This window comes from Ictalurus furcatus, chromosome 26 (assembly GCF_023375685.1).
Source record: "Ictalurus furcatus strain D&B chromosome 26, Billie_1.0, whole genome shotgun sequence".
NCBI classification, from domain to species: Eukaryota; Metazoa; Chordata; class Actinopteri; order Siluriformes; family Ictaluridae; genus Ictalurus; species Ictalurus furcatus.
Genome location: NC_071280.1, coordinates 11,220,108 through 11,241,233, shown reverse-complemented (window position 1 = coordinate 11,241,233; position 21,126 = coordinate 11,220,108). Strand labels below are relative to the sequence as shown.

The 21,126-nt window shown below is 39.5% G+C and overlaps 1 protein-coding gene across 1 annotated transcript in view; it reads left to right on the top strand.

Moving 5' to 3' along the window:
• Window positions 1-21,126, top strand: part of sorcs3a (sortilin related VPS10 domain containing receptor 3a) — a 297,150-nt gene that overhangs the window by 150,504 nt on the left and 125,520 nt on the right. Inside the window, exon 3 of the mRNA XM_053615676.1 lies at window positions 17,661-17,760. Within this exon, the coding sequence (XP_053471651.1) occupies window positions 17,661-17,760 (100 nt within the window). The remainder of the gene's footprint in view (window positions 1-17,660; window positions 17,761-21,126) is intronic.

Here is a 21,126-nt window from a genome sequence, read left to right as displayed (position 1 = left end):
TATATGGCTTGTGCTTTCCTTGTTTATTTGCTTCAAATTGATTCTTATATTCAAATGCTGTGCTGTGTGGTTGCAGATTTGGATAAAATATTAGTTGGCACTCTAAATTAATGTCAGCTTACAGTGAACTCTGTTGGTCTACGGCAGGTAACTATCTAAAAACTTAACCAAAGTGTGAGAAGACCACACCTAGCTAACAAGGGTTTAGACATCTTTACCCTGCCATTTTAGGCTGTTTCCCAAAATTCAACCATAACAGCGATTATTTTTTTCAGCCTACCTCACTTACAGTATATAATAGTAACTGCCTGGTAAGTTTCCTGGTCATGAGATCTGTTAGAGCTGTGAATAGTTCATTTGATGAAAGACAGAAACACTGAACAAACAAACACACAAACAAAAACCTTACTGTATCAAATGTGTGTGTATTTGTTGGAAAGCTGTGATGGCTACCTATGTCCTAACCTTAACCACTTCTTACTTTTCGCAAGAGCTAGCTCTTGTGATTTTTTTAAAATAGACACCATGTTGCCTGAACACATATTACTACATACAATAATACATATAGTACTTTCTCTTAATTATCCCACACTGTCCTCCATTTTTAATTTTTCCCCCCTTCTCTGCTACTATTTTTATATTCAGTGCTTGCAGTGCACTGACCTGGTCACTGTATTTGTCCTGAAAGCGCAGTCAGCCTGAACATTTCCCTACTCTGACATATACCCTAGCTACTGCTCATGCACTACCCACAACCTGCTTTCGGCAGTTTCCTTTTTGAAATAAGTGTTTCATATTTTCTCTCTCAGCACCTGTTTCTCATTTCATGCAGTTATCTCAAGGGTGAGGGGAAAGCAAAAAAAATGACAGCTTATAGGGAGCATTGAGTAAATGTGTGAAAATCAGTGTCTCTCTGTGTTTCTTTCACACTCTCACATTGTCTCTCGCTCAAACACAATCGAGCCTTCTCCTCCTCCCGACACCTGCACAATCCCACCTACGATCCTTAATGTGTCCATTCCCCAAAGTCATTTTCAACTATGGTTCAATGAGCTCAGTTATTAGAGATGATACTGCTCATGAGTGTGTGCCTTGAGCTTTGTTACAGTATGTATATATGTGTTTGTGGTATCTCTGACATTGTTGTTTTTTTTTTTTTTAAAGATTTGTATGCATTGGGGATGTAACAGAATATGAGTGCATTATTCAGAATAAACAAATAAAAGGCTCTAAATAGATACAGATATTCTGTAAACAGGAGGTGACCTTTTTTTTCTCGTTTGTATGTTTTCTTGTCAGAAAGTGTCACATACTTACATAATGGAGTTGAGGACGGATGCAAGTGCAGTTAAAGAGTTTTATTAAAGGAGATAAATGCAGACAAATCCAAATCAGTAATCCAAAGCGTGGTCCAAAAACATGCAAAAGGTCAGGCAATCGGCAAACAGGCATAAATAGGGCGAGGCAACAATCAGAGTCAAGAAACGAGGTCTGAGAACATGAAACAAAGAACAGTCGCTTGGTATGAGATAAACGCAATACTACGCAAAGTGCACAAAGACCCAAGGGGTTTAAATGACAAATGTAATCATGGGTTAAACACAGGCAGCTGAAAACAATAATGGCACATTCGGGAAACAACCAATGACAAAACAGGGGCGGAGTCAGAACATAACCATAACACAAGCACGTGTTCACCGTAAACAAAGTCACTGTCATGAAAGACCGAAAAGCTTGCGTTCGCTAAGCGCTCGTGCACCTGGCTCGTTACGTGCATGCGCTTTGGTTTTCCGAGCACACTGCAATATTGCAGTACTGGCTCGAGGTGAGATTGTGACAGAAAGGTTCTAGAGTAATCTATGTTCTTGCAATGATGGTTTATCTAATTGAAAAGCCTGATCTAGCACTACATCTGGGATGCAGACTATAACGCTAACACTTTCAGAAAGTTATACTGTAATTGGCTAACTGTATTTCTTTACACCCTGCATTGTGTTTCATGTGTGAGCATGTGTATGTAATGTACTTGTGTTTATCTTTGGTGTGTATGGGTGTGAAATTACATCAGCGCCTAACTGCATGCATACAGTCAAAGCATTCGGTGTAGCTGCTGTTCCTGGATACAGTCGCGATAACAGCTGACAGCATGTACAGTGTTTCTGTCCTTGTTGAGATAAGCTATGCTAGAGGTAATTATTAAAAGTTATAGTTGCCAGCCTTTACTTTAGAAATCATGGTAAGAGATGCATGTTCTCCTGCTTCCTTTCTCACTATCTGTACTTCATATCTCCCTCACCTCCAGATGCTGTAGTGGCTTCATCACAAATTTTTATAGTCCTCATGAAACATTCAGCCTCATGTGTCCTATCTATGCACAGACACCTTAGGAAGACAGAAAGGTAATGCCCTGGTTTTAAGGGGGCTTTGGGTATATAAATGTGAATATATTAATGTTTTATTTGGATATTAGAATGATATTAGGATAGTTTACTTGTATAATATGTGTTTAGTAAAGAATAAAGTCCTTTTATTCTTGTTACCCTATGCTTAACATTTGGCAAAATGCTCTGTTCAGAAAATTATGTTCTTTTTTTTCTCCAAACACACCTGATTGAAGCTGTGAAACTTCATCAGTCCACAGCAGTTGTTTCCAAAATGCCTCTGGCTTATCTATATGTTGTTTTGCATACATCACACATTCGCAATTGCTATAAGATTGCAGCTAATGATTTCTTCTGATGACTCTTACGTGCAGATCATGATTTTGCAAGCAATGCTTCACAGTAAAACAGTGCAGCACCGTTCCTGTGTCAGCGAAACCTTCATGCAGGTCCTTAGTGGTTTTGATTTGCCTTTCTGCCCTGCATTTGGACAGATCTTTCTGGAAATTTTCTTGGTCTTCCAGATCTTGCCTTGACTTCCACCGCTTAACTTCCATCTCTTAATGAAATTGATTACTTCAGACTGTGAAAACTGGAAGTGCTTTGATATCTTTTATAGTCTTCCCCTGCTTTTTAGGTGTTAATTAGGTTAATTTTCATATTTTCAGTAAGCTTCTTAAAGGAGACCATGGTTGTTGACAGTTAGCACAAGGTTTGAAGAGTGGAATTGTTATTCCTAATGATATTTTTGACCTGCCTAACGAGTCAATTTAGGCCTAAAAATTTTTCATTCTGAGACACCTGAAGGAGGTCCAAATATTTGCAATTACCATTACAATTACCACGTTTTAAGGTTATCAAATATAAAGTAACTACGTATTAATAGTAGCAGATTTTTTTTCTTTCTTTTTAAAAAAAAAAAAAAACTTCCTGCAGTGGTTGTATTTAATTTAGAGGATTATAAGAATCCCAAAGTGATATTTATCATGTTGATAATTAATTCAAATGCTCAATTACATAAATAAATAATGTATGCACATTTTGATAACCCATAGAATATTGAAATTTGAATTTTTAATATACAGTAATAATCATAAAAAAGGGTGCGATCCCATCACAGACACACACTATGGACAATTTGGAAATGGGGGAGGAAGTTGGAGTGCCCAGAGGAAACCCCAAAGCATAGGGAGAACATGCAAATTCTGAGCACAACTGACAGAAGTAGGATTCAAACCCCCAGCACTAGAGGTGCAAGCAAATGTGCTAACCACTAAGACACCATACACCAGCTTAAACTATGTAAATGTTGTAAAATAAATAAATAACAAATTTAAGTATTTTAAAAGTTAAATTATTCTTACAGCCCTCTGTGTCGTTACCGTGGTGCTTTAAGCAAACAGCAGCTGAATTCTGACCTCTTTCTCCTGCTCAGCTCCTATCAGTACCTTTCTCTCCCTATATTTCTCAGCCATCTTTCCTCTCTTCCTCTCCAAACCCCAGGCATTCATCCAGATGAGCTTATACCCAGATGTTTGATTTGGGTCAGGGCCGGGAGCTCGGCATCTGATTAACCTGTACTGTTCCCTGCAGCTCTAATCAGTGAAACAGGCATCATATATTATATATTAGACAATACTATACTGCCCTAGTTGATCTCCTCAACTGGCATCACTGGGACAGTGTGTGTATGTGTGTGTAGATCACAGAGTATTCTCATACGCACTGCATTTTGATTGTGAGGAAACTTTTGTGCCTGCTGTTGTTGAAACAAGTCCAGCATACTCTTTTGTAGACTGTTGTGAATTGTGCTAGTCTGGATTGAACAAAAATCACAATGGTGAGGATTTTTTAAGACTCTGAACTTCTTAAAATAGTTTTGCTATTTGTGTGGATTGCCTATGCAAGATTTGTATCTCTTTTGTGCAAGGTGAGATAGCAGAAAACAGGTTTCCAAATGTGTGGGAGGGAGAAAGAGCTCGCTGAGTGTTTTCATGTTTTATTGCTCTCTATGATGTCCTTTCTATAGAATCTGCCATCTGGTTTCTTCACAAAATTGTCTGGGTTACACATGTAACCCTGTTCCCTGAGAAGGGAACGAGATGTTGTGTGAGTTACACGCTGTGGGAAGTGCCCTTGCGCGTGACCAGTATCTGCAGCTTGTTTAACATCATGCCTATTTATAGGCCTGCCGTGATCAGGTGACGTGGCAGTTAAGCGCATTGTGTGATATAAAAACAGCACCTGTGAACTGCGCCATCAGCCTCTATTATCTGAAGCGATAATAGAGGCACAGGCACACCCCAGTATGACAAAGCTACCCAACGTCTCATTCCCTTCTCAGGGAACAGAGTTACATGCATAACCCAGATGTTCCCTTTGAAAGGGAACTCAGCGTTGCATGAGCTACATGCTGTGGGAACGACAGTACCAGCTGAGGGTATGGCCTGTATAAAAAGATCCGAGCTCGAGGGTTACTGCAAGACACTTGAGCCTGGGGTGGAATGTATATCCAGGCTGTAATATCGAATGAATGTGTGTGGCATACACCACCCCGCTGCAGCACACACATCCTGTAAGGGTACCCATTTGGACAAAGCCTTTGAGGAGGTAACACCCCTAGTGGAATGAACTCTTATGCCCAGAGGCGTAGCGAGACCGCACGCATCATAAGCGATAGAGATTGCTTCCACTATCCAATTAGAGATGCGCTGCTTTGACACGGCATCACCTCTACGGTCGCCGCCAAAGCAGACCAGCAGCTGCTCAGACTTACACCACTGGCGGGAGTGGTGGACATAAGTACAGAGAGCCCTTACTGGACACAGTCGGTGCAATTTCTCTTGTACTGGTGTGAGGAACAGAGGAGAGCAGAAAACCTGCAACACTGCTGGCTAGGCAGCAGACATAGGAACTCTAGGAATATAATCTGGCCTAGGATACAGGAAGGCCTTGGTTAACCCAGGGGCAGAGTTAAGGGGCAACAGAGAGAGCTTGTAGATCTCCTACTTGCTTGTGAGATGCCAGGGCCAGCAGAAGAGCTACCTTTAGAGTCAGAAGCTTCTCTGAGGCTGACTCAAAGCCTTAGAGTCAGCCTCAGAGAAGCTTCTGACTCTAAAGGGCTCAAATGGGGCACCTGACAGACCTTCCAGGACCACAGAAAGGTCCTAGGAAGGTATGGATGCACATGGGCCTCAGCCGCCTGATACCACACATAAACCTCGAAGTTAGAGGATGTTGCACCACAGAGGCTTCATCAATAGGGGTGTGGCTGGCCGAAATGGCGGCCATGTAGACCCTGATGTAGAAGGAGTCAACCCTGCTGAGAAACCTCCTTGTAATAACTCCAGGACTGTAGCTATTGCGCAGTGCACTGGGACTTGCACTGATGTTCCTCACACTACGGGGCAAAAAACGTACAATTTCCTCGTAGATGGTGTTCTAACGTTCAACATGGTCTCTACAACCTCAGTTGTGAGACCAGAATCTATGAGCTGGTGCCCCTCAGGGGCCAGAACCACAGTTTCCATAGTTAATGCCAAGGGTGATAAATCAGCCCTCTGGCTTGAGACAGTAGGTCACTGTGGATGGGAATCTCCCAAGGAGTGCCGTCCAGCAGGGATATTATCTCTGAGAACCATATTTGAGCTGGCCAATAAGGTGTTACTAGCAGCAGACATAGACAGTCTTGGCAAACTCTCACTAGAACTTGTGGGAGCAGAGCGATTGGGGGAAAAGCATACAGCCTTCACCTTGGCCACGTGTGCACCATGGTGTTCAGCCCTAATGGTGCAAGAGGAGTGAGGGCAAACCACAGCGGGCCATGTGTTGTCTACATGGATGCGAACATATCCACTTTTGCTTGGCCGAACCTCCGTCATTTGGACTCCGCCACTTGAGGAGGAGCCTCCAATCCCACGGCCTCAGTCCCTGCCTTGACAGGATGTCTGCCCCCATATTCTGATTGTTTGGAATGTACATTGCACTCGTTGACAAAAACTGTCCCTCTGCCAAAAGAAGAATTGGTTGCGCCTGCCTGAACAGGGGTTGCGAACATAACCCTCAATGGTGGTTGATATATGAGACCACCGTTGTGTTGTCTGTCACAACTAACACATGGTGACCTCTCAATGAGGAAGAAAGAATTTCAGTGCTAGAAATACGGCCACTCCAGATGAGGGCCGCTCCAGAGACTGTGAGCTGGACATCCATCTAAGACCACACCCCAGCCCATGAAGGAGGCGTCTGTCATTACCATCTTGCGATAAGGAGAAGCCCCGAGAGAGTGACCCAAAGCTAGAAACTGGGGACACTTCCAAATTTTCAGAACACGTAGGCATCGCCGTGTGACACTGATTACTCTCGGGGGTTTCATCCTCAGATGAACGTTATGACATTGGCTGCTGCTGCTATAAGCCTTCACAGTCTCTCATAGAGACTGGAGGGGATACCCAGACCCAGCTTTATCTTGCTCAATGTTGATAGGATTGATCCTATGCATACTGAGAATAGAAATGCCCTCATCATAGTAGAATCCCACATAACCCCTAGAAAAGTTGTCCTCTACACTGGAGAAAGCATACTTTTCTTGAGGTTCAACCTAAGCCCCAAGCTCCTCATGTGGGCAAGAACAACATCTAGATGTTGAATCGCCAATTCCTAGGATCATGTTAGAATTAACCAGTTGTCCAGGTTGTTTAGTACATGGATGCTCTGGAGTTGCAAGGGAGCCAGAGCAGCATCCATGCACTTTATGAAGGTGCGAGGGGATAAAGCTAGCCCGTAGGGAAGAATCCGATATTGGTACGCATTGCCCCCAAACGTGAACCTGAGGAACTTCCTGTGACTGGGCAATATTTCTATGTGGAATTAAGATTTGACATTGCGCGTATTATTGAATTTACTAAAAGGATAGGCTGACCCTATTTCGTCTTTAAGTAAGAAAAAAGAAACTGTAAATTGATCATGTTAAAATACATAGGATGGAGTTATTTATTAAGATTTTTACACTGTAAATTGACAAATTTTTGAATTATAAAATAAATGTCAGTAGTCTTAACCTTTAGTTTAAAGTCTCTGAGAATGGATGGAATATTATCATCATGATTAGGCTAATTAGTACTGAACAGTTTATACGTACAGTAGTTATACTAATATAATAGTTAGCCTTATGTTAACTGATTTTTTAGCAAACTTGGTAACTAGTTTACACAATATACAGTGCGGGAAATAAGTATTGAACGCGTCAACATTTTTTTCAGTAAATATATTTTCTATGAGGGTATTCACACACAAATCTGTATATATAAAGAATTCACAACATTAATGTCCACAAATAAAGTTATGTGTAATAAAGTGGAATGGCACAGGAAAAAAGTATTGAACATGCGAATAAAAAGCAGTTCTCCAAGGCAAGGTAAGGCATGGAACCCGCTAAAATCCGTAAGTAATTATACCTCCTATCTGTGCAAATTAACATCAGCTGGGTTAGTAAATTGATGGTCTATAAAAAGGCTTTTCGTTACCATGGTGTCACACAAGAAACATCTCATGATGGATAAAAGCAAAGAGCTCTCCCAAGACTCCCACTGTAATATTTAGCCTAATGTTAGCTAGCTTAGTGTCCCTAATTATGTTATGGCTATTATACCTACTTGGACAGCCCGTTGCATTTCATGAATGAACTTCCTTTGAAGACTATTTTCTAAAGAACCAGGGCAACGGTGATGTTGAGGTGCAATCTCACATAGCATGTGCCCATCATTCTCTGCCCAATAACACTGATTTTGAATTATTTCTTGTGAAACTGCATTGTGTTTATTCACTATTATGTTATTCTTGCCACTGTGAAGAGTCATTTATTTGTCATTTGCACAGTTACACTGGGTACACAGGGCATTGAAATGCTTATGATGAGGCAATACAATTGACATTGACAATACAAACACTTATTTGACATGAAGAAACACACAACACACTGTGAAGACCTAGTGCATGTATGAGATGATGTGTATAAAAATGTGGGATAAATCGCATTATATTTTTCAATAAAGAACTATCCTGTATTATAAGGAATGGGTGGCAACCCTACATACAGCTTTTGTCTCCTCGTGTCTTTTAGTTTTTGTAACAACTCACTGAAGTCGACTGTTGTTTAGGAGAAACTCCAATGCTTGATGGCTAACAACACTTGAACACACTTTTACACTCCATGTATAATCAGTTGCATGGTATTTTTTAAATGGTGGAACAAATTGTCAGTGTTTCCAGAAATTCTCCCACTGGACTGTGTATTTTGGATTTTGGGCTAAACTGTGCTTCGTCATACTTTGAATATCTAAACTGAAGTGCTGTGGCCTTTCCCTGGAACAGTTTCATCTAGAGAAGATGACCTACCTTCATTTTCACTTTCGTGAAAACTCCCTCAGGCTTCTCTCTACTCTCCATATTTCTGTACCTTGCTACTGTTGATGGTAATGTGATTCCCTTGATTGGGTGTGCAATTTAGCGTGCAACCTGATTGGCTGTTGTGCTGGCTTTATGCTGCATAATCACGCTGCATCCTTTGGCTATTTCAGGAGGTTAGACAGGAAAATAAAATGAAATTTTATTGAATTTGAATACTCTCAGCTTATCATCACTATCTAGGAAAAAATTGCAATACAAATCAAGATTGTTTTATCGCCCAGTACTACCGCATGGTCACTTACAGATTCCTTCTGTTTTTGTGTAAATCTCATACTACATAGTTTTAGCTCTTCAAATGAAATACAACCTAAAACAGGCAACCTGAGTAAACACACAATACCGTTTTCATTTATAATTTTTTTTTTATTGCAGCAAAAATAAGTTATCCAACCCCTATCACCCATGTGAAAAACTAATTGGCCCCTTAAACTTAAAATCTGGTTGTGCCATCTTTAGCAGCAATAACTGCAACCAAACGCTTCTGATAACTGGAAATTAGGATTAGAACTTACTCCTATTGTCTTGCTGCATAATCCAGTAGCGCTTGAGTTTCAATTTACAGACTGAAGACAGGACATTCACCCTTAGGATTTTCTGATAGAGAGCAGAATTCCCTCAATTATTGCATCCCCACACCATCACACTTCCACCACCATGGTATGATGTTCGTAGGTCCGTAGGTATGATGTTCTTTTTGTGGAATTCAGTGTTTGGGTTATGCCAGATGTAATGGATCTCCTATCTTCCAAACAGTTACAATTTCGACTAATCAATCCACAGAACATTCTCCCAAAATGTTTGAGGATCATCAAGATGTGTTTTGACAAAATTTCAGAGGAGCATTAACGTTCTTCTGGGTTGGCAGTAGTTTTCACCTCACCACCCTTCCACTGAGTCATGAACAGTGGCCTTTATTGATGCAAGAGAGGCCTGTAGTTCCTTTAATGTTGTCCTTGGGTCATTTGTCACTTGCTGGATGAGTCGTTGCTGTGCTCTTGGTGGAATTGCTGTGCCGAGTTTTTCCATTTGGAGATAATGGCTCTCACTGTGGTCCTTTGGAGTCCCAGAGCCTTTGAAATTGCTTTGTAGCTCTTCCCAGACTGATGTATTTCAATCACCTTCTTCCTCATCATTTCTGGAATTTCTTTAAATTTTGGCATATTGTGTTACTGGGTAAGACCTTTTAACCAACTTCATGCTGTTGAAAAAGTTCTATTTAAGTGTTGATTTGATTGAACAGGGTTTGCAGTGATCAGGCCTGGTTGCATCTAACTATGGGAGGAAATGCATTACAAATACAATACCAGTAGGTACTGCATAACTTTTTTGCTTCAATAAATAACATTATCATTTAAAAACTGTATTTTGTGTTTGTTCAGGTTGTCTTTGTTTTATCTTAGATTTTGTTTTAATTTCTGAAACAATTTAGTATGAGACAAAACAGAAGATATCAGGATGGGGCAAATATTTTTCACAGCACTGTAGTCCCTTAACTGAAGTGACTTAGCAGGATCAAGGATGATAAATGATACATTAAAAATATATAAATAAAGGATAAACCCACACTCATGAACTCATAGTTCCATAAGGGTTATTTCCCATGTTTAACAAAAAGAAAGAGTGACAAACAAGGCAAGCTCATAAACTTAGTGACTATGGTGTTAAACTTATTTAAGCTTTTTACTAAAATATGTAGAATAAGATTTCAAACTATGTGTGCAGGATGTGTAGTATATATTATTTTGTTTGTCTGTTTTTTTTGTTTGCTTGTTTTTTAATAAGTGTTTATGTTATGGAAGGCAATAGTCTTATAGAAGGTGAAAGCCATGGTCTCATCCTGTCTAGTGTGTGTGGGAGACTAAATACCTAAAAATATTTTATTGTAATTTCATATCTAAGCACAAATCTAAGAAAGGTTTACAATCAAAATTCATCAAATCTGTTGCTGTAAAAGTAAAACCATACTACTGGTCCATTGTGGCCTATAAACACTTCTACTGTTATCTGAGCTTTGAGCAGTCCACTCATTATTAAGGACATGCCTGAAAATGTACAGTTGCAATCAAAACTATTGAACCGCAATTGCAAATCAGGTTTATTGTCAAAATTTACAGACTTTCAGCTGTTTGCAATGAACAAATCAAACAAAAGCAACTGAAATAGTTCATCACAAGGAATGCGTCAAGTGGTTTCCCCAAATTCAGTGGAAAATGCAACTTATAATGATGTCTCATTGCTATTGCAAAAGCACAGTCACCCTTCAGCTTTAACCTACATTTAGGGACCATCAAACGTCTCTACTCAGATGATCTCAAACATCTGACATGTGAACTAATGTTCAGTAGGTCAGAGAGATATGTAAGTGCCAATCCGTTTAAGGCTCTGATGATGATATACAAATAAGAAAATGGCAAACGTTAAAGTAAACATCTGGATGTCTAGGAAACTATTATATTGCCATGTATTGCTGCATGAATAGTCTTAGTTGTAATTATCGCATTACTTACTGCAAATTTTATTTCACTTAACAATATGGTTTCCAACATGATTATTCAGAAGCCTATAAGATAGAACTTAAAGAAGCCACAACATACTAAACTGAGGTCATGAAATATTAATGTTTGCATGGAATGTAATTTATTTTAATCAAGCTTTTAATTTGAATAAGCATTAAAATCGTGCCTTTTTTTTTCAATTTAGTGCGCTCTTCTGTGAAGGAAACATGTCCATGCCTTGAAGGATAAACTGAGTGAGCACCCATCTGCTATGCTTACAGCTCAATTTAATTGTTGTTCATATATTTTTATTCATATGTATGTATGTATTTGTATTTAATACAGTAACAATAACAAAGAAATTTGCCCCTGATTGACACTGCATTAGATATTTTATATTTGTTGGAATTTCAAATCTCTGAACAATAGTCATTTCCCCTTTCATCCATTTATGTTCCCTAAATCCATTTCTCATAATCTCATCAGAACACAGTAGCAGGTGTATAGACATGAAATTAGGACAATGGCATCCATTTCCCCATGGACCTTTCCAACCAGACTGGAACTGAATGGCTGGAGAAGTCTGAATGGGAAAAGGGACACGTTGTAAGAGACTGATAAAGTGTAACATTGGCGGTGATGTAGGAAGGTTGGCATGTTTTGGACTTCCCATTGTCATTAGCCTCTTAGTCTGGCTGGAATATTGTCAGATTTTTCAGGTTTTACTTCTGGGTCAAAACCTGGCCCATAGTGAGGTTTGGCTGAAGGACATGGAGGCACATGTTAAACCATGTTAAGTGACATGAACAAATGTTTTATATTTTCATCTGTCTGAATTGTACAGAAACGTTTTACTTTCTCAGAAGATGTAGACTGTAAAAACATCTAATACAACTTAAATAGACATTGGTTAACCAATCTAAACATTCTAGTGGAAGAATTTAGCAAGTGTATGGGTATGTTGGAAAAATGTGCACCAAGTTATTGCACTGACACTTTGACAGACGTGTAAATTTTAGTTTGGTCTCAAACTGTCTAAACTAAACGCATTTGAGATTAAGAAAATTCAGTCAATGACACAAAACAAGTGTCTGCATCATAAATATCATGTGCTTAAGGGGGAGAAAAAAAATCTAGTCTAATCATTTCCCAACATCTGGTTGCCAAGTTAATGATTAAAGTTTTATAAGAAATTATGTTTCAGATAAGAAACTAGTATATCAAAAGCAAAGTAGAAGAGACCATGAAGCATAGTGCAACAACTAGAAAAGAGTCTTGTGCAACTTTTTTCCTCTTTTGGGTAAAAAAAGCTTTAATGTGATGCACATACATTCTTGTCTACAGATTTCTGAGAGTCAGTTTCATCATTTCAACTAGTGATGAAGGAGTTCTGGTCAAGAACAATGGAATATGCCCTGATTTTTATACATCATGCTCTATCTTTGGGAAGACAAATGAATCTTTCTTTCATCATCAAAACACAATTAAGAGCTCATTCGTGTTGAAACTATTAAATTGCCCATCCTTGGGAAAAGCAGCAAAGATGTTCATAAAGCTTGGAACTTCACTCTAGCACTGCATAGGTAGAGCATTCTGGTTGAGGCTATATACAGTAAATACTGAAGATTACGGTATTAACATTTCTCTATTATTCTAATCATATATGCTGTTTTCCAAACAATTTATCAGTTGCTATTGTAATAAATTGATTTGTGCAAATAGAATCGCTTTTTTTATCAGGTAGCCTATGATTTTTATACAGTCCCAAAAGCAGTTTAATGACTTTTTTTTTCAGTCATGCCGATTTTACACTGATGTTCTGTTACCAAATTCAGTCATTTGAGAAGAAAACAACTGTGCAACAGCCAATAAAACAGAGTAATGAAATACCAAAATGGTTATGGAAATGGATAGTAAAACATAATGAACTTCTGAATTTTTGAGGTGACTGTCAGGACATCAGAGCTCCAAGTATTAAGTGAAAAACTCTAGTGAAATTCTGAGCATTATCACTAAGCTGTCAAGAGCCTATTCCTCCGACAAGACATGATCTGATTCCAGCCACAGTGCACTCTGAATGCCTGCGTATCCTCATTGTATTGGATGGGACCTTTTTCTTCGATTGCTTTTTTTTTTTTGCCTCACTCTAATATTCAGAGGAAGTAACTTTCCCCGCTTCTCATGGCACTCTGTGATCATTGCGGGCCATCCCAGGGGCTCTCGAGAATGAAAAAGATCACACTGTAATTTGTTGGAATGCATGATGGCTATGGCTTGTGTGAAAGGAAAAAAGATAGGAAGAAAGAGTTGAAGAATAAAAAAGAAAGTAAAGTTGTAATGGAACGGATCTAATTTTGGATTGCTTCCTTCATGGGTAAATGTAATGGCGTTACAATAGTATAGAAAGTACAAGACTGAACAGTGAAAAATCATGTAGAATGAATATACAGTGGTAATAAAGATTGCACAGATATTTTTATTTCAGCTAATAAATGTCCATCATGTGGTATTTTGAAAAATTGGTCCTATGAGTGGTACAGCTGTCTAGAGTTCTGTTCTATCATTTGGAGACTACAAGCTTGAATCCTTTTGATGCCGTCGCTCTCACTGGTTAGGAGTCCAATTGGCCTCGCTCTCTAGATGGAAAAGGTGGCTGTATTTCCCGTCCCATCTGTTGATTAGCTTTACTAGTGAATCACAGAATTTTGGCTAATAGGGAAGTTAAGACTCTCCTTCAAGCACATTCAGTCAACTTGTGATATTGTGAGTGCAGCAAGTCTTAGAGGAAGTTATCCATCACACATTCATCTATGGAGATCTATATAATGCGGTAGAAAGAAACAAAGTATTTACTCTATTTTAGTGAAAGCTGGTCGTGATGTTAGATGGGAGGCTGCAGTCTAATCTCTCGGTAGCTGAACAGTAAAACTATTAGGGTTGAGCCATTCATTATGTAACAATATCTTATTGATGGCATAAAAAAACTAATGTGGAGCAAACGATTACACCCCCCCCCCCCCCCCACACACACAGTACTTTTGTGTAATTTGTACTTTGTTTGGACTATATGTACTTAGTCTAGTTACTTTTAGTTTTTCCTCCAAGCACATGGAAAAAAAGGAATCTGTCTTGTTTGCATTAATTAAACCTGTGACTGTATTTTGCATGTGCCTATTCATGTTGCTACAGATATGTCAGCATAGCAGGCTGAAAAATATTAGCCTAAATGATGATCAAATCTAGAGGAAGATTTGCTCTGTGTAACCCCCTGGCATGTCTGTCACTGATAGCCTGCATGAATCCATAATCTGGGCTAGAAAGAAAGCAGCCCCTGCCTTGCTTCTTCATACCATTCTGTTTATTTTTCTTTTGGTCACTGGTGGTGCTATTCTGCTTGCTACCACAACAATCCAAAATATTACTCCATAAGACATTTGTTGACAGCAAATAATATGTAGATGCCAAAAAGGAAAGATGGGGTGTCCATGCTCTATTTGCCTGTAGGAGTGAATGAGAGTGAATAAGTGTGTGAATGTGTGTGTGCACAGTGCCCTGCAATGGATTAGTGTCCCATCCATGGTATATTTCCAAAGCAATGCCCAGTGTTCCTGGGTTAGGATCCAGATTCACAATGACCCTGACCAGGATAAGTGGTTACTGAAGATGAATTTTGGAATTGGTCTCATCAGATCATAAAACACATTTTGCAACATGGTTTGGGGTGATTTAGCTGGGCTTGGATGTTTTTTGTGAGAAATGTTTTCCGTTTGCCACCCTACCCTATAGCCCAGACGTGACAAATGCAAAAAATTGTTGTCACATGCAGAGAGTACTGTAATCAGTACTTGTCCTGCAGCTCCTTTAACATTGCTGTAGGTGTCTTGGCAGCCTCCCTGGTAAGTGATTATCTTGTCCTTTTGTAAATTTTGGAGGGCTGTCCTGTTCTTGGTGATGTCACTGTGGTACTCCATTTTCTCCACTTGTTGCTGATGGTCTTCATGGTGTTCCATGGTGGTACATTTAATGTTTTGGAAAAAAATTCTGTACCCCTCTCCTGATCAGTTTCTTTCAACAGTGAGACCCTGTACAGGCCCTGTACAGACCGTGGCTTCAGCAATCAGATGAAACCAAGAAGATATCAAGAAAATCCTACAGAAATAGCTGGTCTTTATTTAGGGTTAATCAAAATCATTTCATTGATGACAGCTGTATGATAATTACTTTTGAACATGAGAATGAATGTGATTGGTTCATTCCGAACACAGCCACATCCCCAATTATAAAAGGGTGTGCACACTTATGCAACCAGGTCATTGTAGCTTTTTTTATTTTTCCTAAATATTTCTGATGTTATTTTTTTCTACATTGTAATTTCACGTGGGTGGATGGAAACTGTGCGTGGGAAAAGTTCTTACATGATTTATGTTGGTTTAATTTATCATCACAAAAACTTGCCATTTTAACAGGGGTGTATAGACTTTCTTTATATCCACTGTATATAAAGGCAATATCCCATAGGTGGATTACTCAAGCAGTGAAAATGGAATTCATAGTAATAAATATTAATGCTCTACCTGCTCTTGGGAATAGTCAGATATGTTTGGACCCTTCTATATCTGTTTCAAGAGCTGCCTCTATCCACAACATCTGATTTAATAGCAACTGACAGATAAATATAAATAAATTGTGGATTCCTGGTGGGATCTTATTGTTTAATAGTTGCTTTCAACTCGTACATTATTCATGCTTCTGATCCCTGTCCTCTCCACATGTTTTTGTATTACCTATTACCTTAGTTTTAACTCAGTCAAAGGGAAGACATGAATTATTGATATATTGTAAGTGTGCAGATAAACTGGACTCATTCAGTTGTGTGTGAGGCCCCCTGTATAAAATGTAATCTTTCTTACTTGAGAAGTCATAAACCCATAACATGGGAAGCATTTTATACGCAATGTAGCATAGGTCATTTGCATGCTCAGTATGAGAACTTGGTGGAAATCTTTAGAGATGAAACAAAATGGTCAGACATTTTGTTATGAAATAATCCAAAAAGTAGTAAATCAAACCATAATTCAAATATTAATTTTGAGTTATTAGTATGATTATCCATTTCCATAGCAAATTCATTATTACATTGTTCAGTTTTATTTGCTTTTACACAGTTGTTTTCAGTTCCAAAGACCAGCTCTTAGTGTAAATTGGGCGTGACAGAAAAAGTCACACATAATTTACACACAGCATGCAGTTAATTTTAGTAATTTACTTGCACTCTGTGTGTATGTTTATGACTGCCAGAACAAAAAAAAATGGCTGCACTGTTGGATTCACTAGGATTACATCAACATGTTTTTGTGAATAGAATTGTGGAATTATACACTAGAAGTCATCTCCAGTTAAGACCTGGGATGCAGCCAGTTCACAAACACTATCATTTGCAAAGCTACATGACACATAATTGCGAGAGCTACAGGCTGTTTAAAGCTGCAGCATGTAACTTTTGTTTGTTTAAAAAGTTTGTGACATTGCAAAATACTCTTCTGTGAGTTTCTTGATATATCTTTTTTTTAACCAAATATGTCTCCAAATCACCAAACCCCCAAAAGTTACATATTGCTACTTGAAGTCAGGTGTGTTTATTAGATTTATTATTACTTTGAAAATTGCAGTTATGTCTGAAATTGAGCCCAGATTTTCACAAAAGGTTGCCTGATTAGTTCTCAAACACATTATGGGAACTGAATGGGAGAAACTGAGAACAAAATAATCTCAGGGACAGAATATAAAGCAAAATCCTAGAGTGTGAGCATAGTCAAGTTGATGCAGCATGCAAGCATATGTCCTGATTCTAGCATGAAGAGAGAGAGAGAGACTTTCTTAGTAATGGGTCAACCTCAAGCCTCCAGAACAGCTTCAATCCAAATTAGCATATATTCTACAAATCTCTGGAACTCTACTAGAGAATAAACACCATTCTTTCAAAAGATCATCCTGCCCTGTGGCTGGGTATAGAGTCATCCAAGAAGAGACCCATGTATACAATACATATACTACACATACACAGGTGATGGGTGAAAAATGGAAGGACAAAATGGTAGCTCCAGTCCATTAGGCACTATATATACTGTATATAGTGAGAAGCAACACTGTGGCTTTGTCTTCTTACAAAACAGCCATGCTTTCCCATTACCAGAGATTAAACATCATTAGCCATTTAAAAAAAAAAAATAAAAAATAAAAAAAAAACTATTTTGGAGAAACTACTGCTTCTACTCAGAGGCCAGAGGATGATAACCACTGCATTTCTGTCCCTCAGATCGACAGACTATGGCACCACCTATGAGAGACTGAATGACAAAGTGGGAGTGAAGACAGTCCTGAGTTACCTGTACATCTGTCCCACAAACCAAAGAAAGGTGAGTGGGTCTTTTTCCGTTTCCAAAACAATGTATCTATTCATTCTCATGTGTGGACTCATGCAGTCTGTGACTCATGTTTCCTATATCTTCTTTTCACAAAAGCGTTATATGTAGTTGCAAATGTGTAAAGCTCTGACAAAACATATTAAATCCCTCCCCAATACTATTGATTCCTAAACAAACAACAAAAAAAAGTACTGGCTTTGTTAGTTTTGAACCTGATTACATTAGACACCCAATGCCCAACTTTTCCTCTTGTCAAATGAAAGGCCAGATTGCTGTGGAAGGTTAAAGGGTGGGCTAATCACCAGCATTGGGTTTGACAGAGAGGCAAAGCTCCTTTCGAATAACATTTAAACGTGGCTGCAAACCATAACGAGCTCAAAGGTTAATGATTTGTTTCTCAAACAGAGATGGCTCATGCTGGCATGCTGCCCAGAGTGATAATATGATACCTCAGATTTTGCAGTGACCATGTTGTTATCAGGCAATAACACTATAAAAAAATTCTCACACATACATCTTGTGATTCTGATATGGAGGGAGTTTTAAAATGTATAAATAGTCACTGTCTACTTAATTAGTAAAACCTGTACACCTTGGTTTCATGCAGTTATTCAAGCAGCCAATCATGTGACAGCAGCGCAAAGCATAAAATCTTGCAGATACAAATCAAAAATATTTAGTTAATGTTCATATCAAACAGAAGAATGGGGGAAAAAATATGATCTTAGTGACTCTGACCATGGCATGGTCGTAGGTGCCAAATGGGTTGGTTTGAGTGTTTCAAAAACTGCTGATCTCCTGGGATTTTCACATGCAACATCCTCCAGAGTTTACATAAAATGGTGCAAAAAAGAATAAAACATCCAGTGAGTGGCATTTCAGTGGACAGAAATAACTTCTTAATGAGAGCGGTATGGTCAGAGTAAATGGCCAAGAGAATGGCCATACTGGTTTGAGTTGACAGAAATGCAGAAACTCAAATAACCACTCTTTACAACCATGCTGAGCAGAAAATCATTTCAAACAATTCTGTGCAAACATAATGAGCTTTAGAGAGTTCAGAAAGTGTGTTACTCCCTGATCTCATGTTATTACAAAGGGGGAGAGACATTTTTTTGTGTCAAGGGTATGGGAGTTGAAAAAAGCATGCTGCGGCGCAGTTTCACTCCTGGGTTTCAAAACCTCAGGACTCTGGATCGGCCGCTGTCGAGGCAGCCAGCCGGCTCAGATCCTGGGGGTCCCATGTGGATCTGGAAGTGGAATCTGACATGAGTGCTGCTTAATCTCTATATATATATAGAGTATATGAAAATTTGTATATATTTATATATATATGAACATTTTTAAAAAGTTGGGACAATGAAGCAGCTCCACTCTCGACTCTCTCACTTATGGAGAGGTATAAGAGAATCAACCCAGTCTCTCTGACTCCGAGTCAGAGGGGGGAGCCAGTGAGAAGGAGCGTGCTCCCTCACTCCGCAGAAAACTCCCCTTTTTCCTGGAAGTGCACCATGAAGTTTCACGCGTCTGGGAGAAAAACATGAATTCGATTTTAATGTTATTTAGTGAGGTGGAATTAAATGAACAGTAAATCTCAGCATTTTGCTCCCATACCCCTTTCGATACCTTGCGTACCACAGTTTGGAACCACTATATTAGACAATACAGGGGTGGTCTCATACATCAACCATCAGGGAGGATTACATTTGAGCCCCCTGTTCAGGCAGGCTCAACTAATTCTCTGGCAGAGGGGAAGTTTTGTCAGTGAGTGCAATATACATTCCGGGCAACCTGAATGTGGGGGCAGGCATCTTGTCTAGACAGGGGCTGAGGCCCAGGGATTGGAGGCTCCATCCCCATGTGGGTGAGTCCATATGGTAGCGGTTCGGCCCAGCGGAAGTGGACATGTTTGCCTCCAAGGAGACAACACACGGCCCGCTGTGGTACTCCTTCCACACCAAGAAAAAAGGGTCAGGGCTGGACCCCATGGTACACACGTGGCTGAGGTCACGTCTGTACACCTTTCCCCAATTGCTCTGCTCCCACAGGCTCTAGCGATAGTTCTCCAAGATCGTGCTATATCTGCTGCTAGTAGCGCTGAATTGACCTGTTCAAATTTGGTTCTCGGAGATAATATCTCTGCTGGACAGCACTCCCTGGGAGATTCCCCCTCAAAGGGATATATTGTCTCAAGCCAGAAGGTTGATTTATCACCCTTGGCTGGAACTATGGAAACTGTTAGTTTGAACCCTGAGGGGCATCAGCTCATAGATTCCGGCTTCTCAGTAGGGTTGGCTCCATCTATAATTAGGGTCTATGTGGCCACTATTTCAGCCAGCCATATCCCTATTGATGAAGCCTAATTAAAAAAAACAAACAAACAAACAAACAAAAAAAACACCTTACTGTGGCTCTTACACCTCTACTCTGTGCACTTTGCTTCTTCTAGAACTCAATTAAAGATCTTGTATAGTAGCCCTACTTGCATTGTTCTCTGATTGATATATCACTTTGCTTGTATTTCCTCATTTGTAAGTCACTTTGGATAAAAGCGTCTTCTAAATGAATAAATGTAAATGTAAAGCCTCTGCTGGGCAACATTCTCTAACTTCGAGGTGTATGCATGGTGCCCATCTGCAGACCATGCATAACTTCCTGGGACCTTCTGTGGTCTGGGAAGGTCTCTCAGGTGCCCCATTTGAGCCCTTAGAGTCATCTTCAGAGAGTTTGCTGACCTAAAGGTAGCTCTTTTGGCTGACCTTGACATCTCTTTTGCTCCTTCCTGCCTTGACTTTACCCCTGGATTAGCCAAGGCCTCCCTATATCCTATGTCAGATTATCAAGTCTGCTGCCCAGCCAGGAGTGTTGCAAGCTTTCTGTCCTCCTCCATTCTTTACACCGGAACGAGGAAGATTGCACCTACTGCGTCCAGTGAGGGCTCCTTTAACTTACGTCCACTGCTCTGACCAGTGGTATAAGTCGGAGCAGTTGCTGGTCTGCTTGGCAGTGACAGTAGAGATGATGGTGCATCAAAGCAGTGCATCACTATTTGGATAGTGGTGATAGTTTCATAGCAAGATTGACTCCTTCTACAATTAGGGTCTACGTGGCCGCCATTTCGGCCAGCCACACCCCTATTGATGGAGTCTCTGTGACGGGCCATACCCTCAGTATAACAGAGTGGGTATACTCGTTCCCAAAGCGTGAAGCTCACACAATCTTGAATTCCCTTTGAAAGGGAACATCTGGGTTATGCATGTAATCCTGTTCTCCTATTCCTTTTTTTTTTTTACTTTAGTAACTTTTTATTGGTTTTCAATTACAAGAAAGGAAAATACAAAAAAAAAAAAAACCAAA